The sequence below is a fragment of the Abrus precatorius genome, unplaced genomic scaffold, assembly GCF_003935025.1.
Source record: "Abrus precatorius isolate BTA unplaced genomic scaffold, Abrus_2018 Scaffold4, whole genome shotgun sequence".
Classification (NCBI taxonomy): domain Eukaryota; kingdom Viridiplantae; phylum Streptophyta; class Magnoliopsida; order Fabales; family Fabaceae; genus Abrus; species Abrus precatorius.
The window spans coordinates 13,286,200-13,296,127 of NW_020874384.1; the positions used below are offsets into that span (position 1 = coordinate 13,286,200).

The 9,928-nt window shown below is 26.2% G+C and overlaps 1 protein-coding gene across 2 annotated transcripts; it reads left to right on the top strand.

Moving 5' to 3' along the window:
- The first annotated feature begins 5,212 nt into the window (after positions 1-5,212).
- LOC113864952 (cilia- and flagella-associated protein 20) lies at positions 5,213-9,556 on the top strand. Of its 2 annotated transcripts, none has more exons than XM_027499221.1 (6): positions 5,213-5,327; positions 5,592-5,676; positions 5,774-5,805; positions 7,630-7,871; positions 8,840-9,076; positions 9,209-9,556. In XM_027499221.1, exons 2-6 carry the CDS (start codon positions 5,624-5,626, stop codon positions 9,215-9,217), a joined length of 573 nt encoding a protein of 190 aa, XP_027355022.1. In that variant the 5' UTR covers positions 5,213-5,327; positions 5,592-5,623; the 3' UTR covers positions 9,218-9,556. The 2 variants fall into 2 exon arrangements, with proteins under 2 accessions (XP_027355022.1, XP_027355020.1); XM_027499219.1 differs by having other exon boundaries at positions 5,218-5,327; positions 5,621-5,676; positions 9,209-9,403.
- Positions 9,557-9,928: the final 372 nt, after the last annotated feature.

Genomic DNA, 9,928 nt, shown 5'->3' on the forward strand with positions numbered 1-9,928 from the left:
AAATAATTAAATATTTAGAATTGATTTTTTCATTAAGTAAAATATAATAATTTATTATCAAATTAAGTTATATATTTATTTAATTGTTACCTGTATTATTGATAGCTAATAAATTATAGTAAGAATTTTTATTTATATAATATTCTTATAATTTTTAACACATTATTTTAAGGTATTATTCAAGTATTAATTATAACTAATATTTTTAAAGTACTATTTTTTATTAATATACTTATATAAAATTATTTAAAAAGTATTAATTTTTTTTTGTGAAAATCATATTTAATTTGTGTAGAGATATCTCATCTTCAATAAATATTTTTAAAGCCATAATAAGCACAAAAAACTAATAATAAAAACTAATGCTAGTTAAATATATTAAGTTATCTGCTATTTAAACTTATAAATTGAGTCATAAATTAATGCAATAAAAAAAGTAAATGGGTCATGAAAATTGTAGCATAGGACACTTGATATTACAAAATTTATGAAGTAGAAAAGTAATTCGTCAACCTTAATTTGATAGACTTTATTTTGAAAGTGAATAGCTTGTGTTTTTAAATTTTGACTTTAACAAAAATTTTGTGATAAAACTTAATATAAAATTTTTAAACTAAAAGAAATAAATAAAAAATAATATATATATATATATATAATTAACATGTTATTTTATCATTTAATTATTGTATAGTTATTTTTTTTTTACTAACTCTTAATTAAATTATAAATGATTAACATACTCTGTTAAATTGAATTTGAAAAAAAATTAAACTAGTGAAAAACTAAATTAATAGCATAATGAAATATTTGATAAGCTTCTTCAATTATATTTAATATTTTTTATGATAAAATTTTATTATAATTTAATAAATATTAATTTTTATTTTTAAAACATATTTTTATATTTAAAATGATTTTCTTAAATAACTTTAAATAAAATAATTTAATAAAAATTATAAACAAACACACTTATCTTTTACTAAAGAAAACACATATCATTAATTACTTAAAAAAAAAGTAAGCTAACCTAATTTTTTATATATTGGGCTCAAGAGCAAAGTAAATGTACTTTAGTCAAATATTTGTTGCAATATTTCAAATTTCAACTAAGAAGCTCTTAAAATGATTCATCTATGGCTCTTGAAGATTCCGTAAAAGACAGGAAAATAATAAATATTAGTTTACCTTCTAAAATTTATGACACTAAAACTTTGATCTTTTTACATTTTGGTGCTCATTAGAACAGTAAAACTTTGGTGGAGCCTTTCGCGGTTCATTTGAAAGTGACATGTACTCTGCATGGATAGTATAGACCCTTTGCTGGGCCAATTTTAGAAATTAAAAATTAAGGCCTACTTTAACATAGGACCTATCCATTAAATTATAGAAAATGCGATTCGTACCTCTTTTTTATATTAACTTTTGTTTAAATTTTTTAAATTTATTTTTTTAAAATATTTTAATGTATTTTAGAAATTAAATTTTAAAATGGTAAATTATAAAGAACTTTTAAAATTAATTTTTTTCATGTTTTTATGAATTTTGAAATTAAAATTTTAGACAAAAGTTATGGGGTGTGAAGAAATTCACATTGATATGCTATTAGATTCTCCTTTTGAAATGGGAATGGCTGTGAAGCAGCATGAACATTGGCCCACTAACTTGGCCTCGCCCTTGCAAGTTGCAAATACATTATAGGAAGTTTAGAGCTAAATTTGATAAGTAGTGAAATCATTACAATAAAAAAACATTTATTTATATATTATTTTAATATTAAAAAATACATGTAATAAAATATATAAAAAGAAATTCGTGAAAATTTTCATTTTTAAAGATATATTATTCTCAATTTTTCGGTGGATATTCCATCAATTTAATGAATTTGTTTTTCTTAAACACGAGTTTTCTACTAGAATGAGCAGTTGCGCCGGAGAAATTTCTTTGCCATTTCAATTCAATGTAAATGACAGTTAATTTTTTTATAATAAAAGATTAAACATCGTATTATAAATTTTATGCTAAAACTTATATACAAAATTCATTCTAAAGTAATAAGTAATTATATTTTTTTATTAATTATGATATGATTAATAACACTGTTCTATTTTACTTTAATAATTTATATTTATTTATAAATAGGCTATTTTATATTATAAATATATTTTTATTTTATGTTTCATTACAATTTTATAATAATATGTTTTTCTATTTTATTTAAAAATATAAATATTGTTATTTTTAATTAATATTATTGTACAACGCAACGCAAGAATGACAAGTTAGTTAATGGTTATAAGTGACTAATCCATAATAATGCAAAATATCTTTTTATATTACCAATGCAATTCAATTAAAATTTTAGAAAAACGTATTTTTTAGATTAAAGTGTTAGGAGCAATAATGTATATGTATTTAAGATTTACTTGGTTTGAAAAAAAAATAATCATATATTTTTATTAACTTTATAGAAAATTTAAAAAATATTTATTTATATTTTTATATAATATATCAAACATACACTAAATTTGATTTTTTTTTTCTAATAAAGAGAACAAAAGCCCAATAGCTAAAACTACACAATCAGTCTAGGGAACATTAGACTACAAGAGTTTAAACTCAAGAAAGCAAGAAAAGAAAAAGGAGGATCATAGAAATAGGGCAAGCATATCTAAGCCTAATTTGGCCTGGAAACCAGCACACTTATTGGTCCACCTACAGAAATGTAAAAGCTTAACAAAATTAATGGCTTTGAAAGCTCCTTTAATCTTAGAAATTAAATGATATAAAAAATGATTGGTAGGCTGAATCTAGTCCTTAAAAATAACAAATATCAACTACTTTAGTCCTTGATGTTAAGAAACATTAAAAATAGATAACAAATTGTTGATTTGTCATTTTAAGTGGCATGTAGACATTTACATGTACTTCAAATGTTGTGATTTTTTTCTTCTTTTCAAAACTCCAAATTAAACCCAAAAAAGAAGAAGAAGAAAAACATGTTAGATATAGGATGAAAGGTGGTGGTCAGTGATGCCTTAACATTGCAAAAGAAGATATTTCTTCAACCAAACTTCACTACCTTTGTATAATTTATTTACTTTTTCCTTTCATTTATATGCATATTCATATTCTCAATTTACACAAATGAGTTTTTTAAAGGGAAATTTTTCTTTTGTTTTGTTTCTTTTTTCTTATTTTGATTTTTTCATTTGTTTTATGTTCTGCTTCTTTAACCTTAGATCAACTTTTGTAGTGGTGGGATTCAACATTGCATGCTCGTGTCTTTGTTTATAATGATTCTCCTCCATCTAATACATCTCATTGGAACAATATCTTTCTCTTTATCTTCTTCAGATCCACTCATGTGAGCATAAACTTTACTTGAACTGTGTTAATGAGTGAGATATTAAACCATAAGATTCTATTGTTTCAACGTCAAATTATGCAACTATTAAAGAAACGACAGCACCATAGTTGTATTAAATGATAAGTTTTTGGAATTACAAAACTAAACAATGTTGCCAACAATAAAGGGAAAGTGTTTGAGGGTATGAGAGAGTGATGTTTTGATATTCAAAACTACTTTATGAAAGAAAAAAAATTGGTGTAATTGTGAATAGAAGGAAAATAAGATGTTATCAAGGAGTAAAATCTAACTTAATAAAAGTCGAAGAAAATTTGAAGGAGGGATGTTGTTTGGATTAGTAATGTTGGAGCAATGATCAAGAAAAAGAGAAAGAAAAAAGAATAAGATGAAGTAATGCATATATATGATGTCGTTTGAAGTCGATTACATGCTTATATGTCACTTAACTTGATAAATTAATTCTCTATTACTTATTTTTAATGGCAAAGACTAAATTAACTAACAATTATTAATTTTAAGGATTAATGTTTCAAAATTTAATTTTAGAAGACTTATTTAACTGATTGAACATATTTTATGAATTAAAATGAAAGTTTATTCAATTCTTTATCTTTTATACAAATAATTTTTACACAACTTTTTAAAATCTGTCAAAAGTTCTTTTTACTATTTTCTTTTTATTTTTATGATTCACAGTCAGGTTAATTTTAAAAAATAATTTAAACAAATAAATACATATACTTTTTATGTTGATATTTTTTCTTTAATATTAAAGTATTTTATTTTCTATTTGTTAAATAAATATAAAATTATATTAATTTTAAATCATATAATATATTAAAATTTTATATTAATTTAAATTAATTATATTAGTCAATATTTTGTTAACTAATTCAACTTACAATAATATAAATTTAAATTAAATTATTGAATTGATAGGTAAGAAATGTTTATATTTTTAAGTTTATTAAAAAATTTATAAAAAACTTACAAAATATTTTAGAACTATTGGAAAAAATAATAAATTCATAAAGAGATTTCAAACTTGTTGTTGATAAATAAAATTTAAATAATAAAAAATTAAAATTATTAAATTTTGATAATTTTATAATATAAAGAATGTATTTATAACAAAATTTATATAAATATGTTTTTATAATTATTATGATTTGTATAAAGTAATATATTGATTAGACATATTTTAACAAAATTATTAAAAATTTATAATATATTATAATTAATATGATAAAATTAATGAGAACTAATAAAAAATACATATAATTTTTTTTATAAAATTTCGAGTTATATATTTCACATAAATTATTAAAATTTAAACAAATAATTAAAAATTAATTAAATTTAATTTTTTAAAACTATTGGTCATTAAATCTTAAAAATATATTATATATGTACGGTATATATAATTTTGTAAACTATTTTATTTTTAAACTAATAATAATATAAAATATATTATAAATTTGTTTAAATATTTTTATATTTAAAATATTATTTGTAAATAATTGTTTAATAAAAAATATAAATAAAATCGTGCAATTGCGTGTATATTTAATAAATTATTAATTTTTTTATTTATTAAATAATATAAAATATATACTATTTGATTTAAATTAATTTATTTTTTAAATAATAAAAAATAATATTAATTTTTTATAATATAAATTATTAAATATTTTAAAATATAATTTTTAAAATTATTTTTATACGGAACAATTCAATAAAAAAGATAAACGAACCTAGAAATTCCAGAGGTATGTTTACTAGTAAAAAGTAAAATACTTTTTTTTTTCGCCCTTATAACCTTTTCATTCAAAAATTTATATATCGAAATTACGAATATTTCCAGAGTCTCCTCTACTACAAGCAAAACCTTGAAGAGTAGTTTCCCGCTGAATCCCGAGCTCTGCATTTCGGTGCGCCAACTTTCCGGGGAAACAAATAGGTGTTGATCCTCACTTTGCCGCTATTTTCTGTGTTTCTTTATCCTCCTTTGCTTTTCATAAACGAAACAATTCGTGTTTTCATCATGTTAGGGTTTCAGATTGCTACTCTGATTTCGTTTATCTCTCTTTCAATTACTTTTTGTTTTTATTTTGTTTCTCCTTTTCTCTTTACTTTCCTGAATCGGAGTCGATCCCGTTCGGATTGTTGTGTGTGTAATATTATGCTAAATCTCTGTTGGCGTGTTTTTCAATTTCCTGTGCAGTCGTTGTGTTGTGGCTTTTGGCGGTGCAGAAGATGTTCAAGAACACATTCCAATCTGGATTTCTTTCCATATTATACAGCCTTGGGTATGTTGTGTATTGGCCTGCTTGTTTCACATTTTTGTTTTGCATTTTTGCTATGATGAAGATACTGAAATTTATCATTGTTTTACAATTTATATAGGAGTAAACCGTTGCAGATTTGGGACAAAGAAGGTAAGTGTTTTCTGGTTAGCAGTAGCATCAGGTGGTTATATTTTGGGATTTGGATGCTTCAAAGTGAGGGGTGCATTTTGGAGGTAAAGTAAAAGATTATTATCACTGATTGAAAAATCAATGGTTGAAATTGTGATAAAATATATTCACACTTAACAAATTGTGAAATTACTAAATTTCAACCATTCATTTTCCAGTTAATCATTCTAATATTGCACTTTACCATCTAAAATACACCCCTTGCAAATTTCTTTATTTTGAGCTTGTTTTAAATTCAGTACGCTGCTTTGCATGATCTGAAATTACATATAAATGACACTTTATGTTTTGGTTTTCAAAATTTTACTTTTGTCTATATGTCATGAGAGGTTGATGTGTAAAATATGAGCTAAGAGTGCTTTAGGTTTTCATGTGTGTTTGAGAGATTAATTTTGGTATTTCCATTTTTCACATTTTGAAAGGAAATTTGTGCATTCTTGGATTGCTTTTCCTAGTGATTCTTTCTCCTATATGTCAACAATACTCTATTATGTTATTCTGTGTCTTAGTTGAAACATCATGCCTTTTAATCCACGTATCTTTTTTCAATATATACGTCTGAATTATTTTTTATGATTACACCTTGTTGTAGTGAATGCTGGTAAATCGAATGCCAACTTGTGCAAAAACTAAGTGTGGTAAAATAGTAGGCGTGTGGATGTGAGGGAAAAAAAAGATTAGGAATGGATGCATATTCAGGAGAAATTTGGAGTAGAATGTATAGAAGAGAAGATGACCAAAATGTGCTTAAGGTTATTTGCTTGTGGCTCTAGTGAGAAAAGTTGAGAAACCTCAAATGGAAGATGCTTTGATGAGAAGGGGTAGAGAAAGACTGATGAAAATTTATGGAGAAACCACTAATGAGACCTTACTGTAAACGATACTGTTGAAAATTTAGTTCTTCATAGAGCTCAATGGCATCAATTTATGCATGTACTTTACCTCCTAATGGGAATAAGAAGGCTGGGTTGTTGTTGTTGTTGCTGTAAAGAAGCTTGATAAAAATGAAATAAGTTAAAGAAAATTCCCCAATCTCTATGGTGTTTATTGTATTTCATATACATATGTTGCATTATATGCTTTGTACTTAGCCAGTTAGCCTTAAAGTGTAATAAAAATTAGAGTTGGATATCTATCAGAAACTGGAGCAAAACAGTGTTGATAACTTTTGGTTCGTAACCACAGTATGTTGTTGGGTCAGAGTGTCTTGCTTGGGGTTTGTTAGTGAGAGTAATTGTGGGATTTAGGTGTGTTTTGCTCATTGTATCTTAGGTTCCAACTTTGAATATTGTATCAAGGTTCATGGGTGCAAGATGTCAGTGGGTTGCGGTTTATTCAAGGTTTTTCATATCTGATTTAGGTGTTTTTGCTTCCTCTTCTTGTGATATTCTTAAGGTTTTTACCCTTGGTGATCGCATCAGTTTTTCCCTTTTCTTATAGTCATGCAGGTCAACTTTTGCTCCTAAATCTCTTCATTGCCTCTTATGTAATCTGTTAAGCATTTGATTCTCGTTGCTTGCCTCTAGGTTCTTTCCTAATATAAGCTTTAGTGATTGGTGGTTTCCAAGTTCCAACCTTATCTCTCTGATAATATGATTTTGATTCCATTCATTGGTCAATCCCTTTGTTTTATTTCTTGGTGATGATATATTTGATGAGTGAAGCTGTCTATAATAGGTAATTGATTGTTTTAATATACTTGTGGTTTGCTTGATGGTAGTAGTAATCTTTTCATGTTCAAAGTAAATCTTATGTGATCAATTTTGTCTTGGATCTTCTTTATAGTTGTGAATGGCCATATTAAACGACCACAGGATGAAGACATACAATCCAACGTACTGGAAATAATTGGATCAAATATTCAGTCCACATACATTACGTGCCCAGCTGACCCTGCTGCAACGCTTGGTATAAAACTTCCATTATTGGTTATGATTGTCAAGAATCTAAAGAAGTATTTCACATTTGAAATTCAAGTTTTGGATGATAAGAATGTTAGACGGCGATTTCGAGCTTCAAATTTTCAAGTGTGTAAGTCTGCCCATGTTTGTCTGTCTGATGGATTTGCTCACAACTTGCAGATGTTTAATTTCTTCCATATGTAATGCATGTGCATGAGTACTTGCTTCTTCCTAATATAGATAACTTTGATTTTCTAAGTGGTAATATTGTGGCATGATTCTTTTCTTGGGTCATTGTATTAAATAGTTAGAATGTCTTAAAGCAATCTTGGTGATGATCCCCAAGTCTGTGATGAAATCTGCAATTTGACATTTTGTATCCTCTCATCCTTTTTTCTGTAAGGTCTATGTCAATGTAAATTCACAAATTTCATGTTCAACCTGTTAAATTAGTTTGTATGTGCAAAATTGCTTTGAGATTAAGTGACATTGGGTTAGTAGTCTTATAAGGTGATATTTACTCATTGATTACTTGGTGTGAAGATTAATTAGCTATGTTAACAGGAAATAAAACATGATCTTGTTTACTTTTAAGATTTGACATGTTTAATCTGCTACTAAGAACTTAAGTGTACATTGTCCGGAAGGGATTGTTTGGGCTGTGGGGTTTTCAATCATACTCCCTGTTGTTTAAGATAGGAATTGGGATTTTCTTATCTGCATACTTTGAAAAGGACACTAAAATAAAAAGGTTATATTTGGGATTTGAAGTGGTTTCTGGTTTAAGTGACTGGAGCTCTATCTTATCCTACAATTTTTCATTTGTAAATCCTTACAAGATTGGGGTATGTCAGTGGTATAATAGTTCTTAGTTCATACTATCAAGCAATGTCACTTTTGGATATACTTTGGTAGTTATAAAATGAAGAAAAGGCATACTGCCTGACAATACTTGCTGAAACAAAATCTTAATAATTTTTTAGAAATACAGTGATGCAATTTCCTTTTGAAATACTGTCAATATGATTACAAATGAATTATTTTTGTCAATATTACAAATGATCTCACGCACTCTTATTTTCATGTCATAATAGGCTGTCACTCGAGTTAAGCCCTACATTTGCACTATGCCTCTGAGAATGGATGACGGGTGGAATCAAATCCAGTTTAATCTGGCTGACTTCACCAAGAGAGCATATGGTACTAATTATGTGGAGACACTGCGAGTTCAGGTCCATGCAAACTGTCGCCTGAGAAGGATATACTTCTCTGATCGCCTCTACTCAGAAGAGGAACTCCCGCCAGAGTTCAAATTGTACCTTCCGATGCAGGTTTGAGATACCTACTTATGACGGCTAGTCTTTTCATGTTTACCTTTTCTTGTCAAGTGCATACCAAATCACATCTTGCTTTACTTTTTTTTGGGGGGGGTAAAATCTCATCTTGTGCTTTTCATTATGCAGAAATCATGAAAATGTTGTGGGAGGATGGAATTGGAGCCACTACAGAGTTGGATGTTATACATACAGTTCTACCTGTGGGCTTCTTTATTCTAAAATTTGTGTCTGTCTTGTGCTAGAACCATTAAGATCTTTTGCTACTGCTCGTTCCAGTCACAATCCGTAGGATGTTCTGATTCTCGTCTCTGTAATATTGGAGTTCAACGTCTTTTTCCCCTTTCATTGTAGACACGTCTTTTTAATTTCATAGTAACATAATGACTATGGTACATATTTACAATCTTAGGTGAAGTGAAAGCAGCAGAAGTCAGCACTACACATTATCATGTCCAATAAATTTAAATAAGCCATTATTTAACTTAATGTAATGTTTTGACCTAGCTTTTATTTTATTTATGTTTGAGTTTTTCTTCTTTGAAAAATGTTAAAACATACATTTAGTCTTTTGATTTTACTTTGATACTTCAAAAAAATTTATGTTTTAGTTCTTATGAGTTTTGTTTATAGATTTTAATTCTTGTGGATATAACATCATTAATGGGATCAAAATGTAATAAAATGTAAGTCTTTTAAAAATAAGAATTGATTTATAAGTAAGTTTTAATTATAATAACTTAATGAATATTTAAACTAATTATAATTTTTAAAAGAATATAAGACATCAAACTTGGTTAAGGGAAAATTTGTATTATACTTCAATTTTATCTTTATAATGCATTTGAC

Excerpts from the sequence above, each read along its gene's own strand:
- LOC113864952 (XM_027499221.1), top strand. The coding sequence starts at position 5,624 with ATGTTCAAGAACACATTCCAATCTGGATTTCTTTCCATATTATACAGC. Across the intron at positions 5,677-5,773 it reads TCCATATTATACAGCCTTGG|GAGTAAACCGTTGCAGATTT; the intron begins GTATGTTGTGTA and ends CAATTTATATAG. Across the intron at positions 7,872-8,839 it reads TTCGAGCTTCAAATTTTCAA|GCTGTCACTCGAGTTAAGCC; the intron begins GTGTGTAAGTCT and ends ATGTCATAATAG.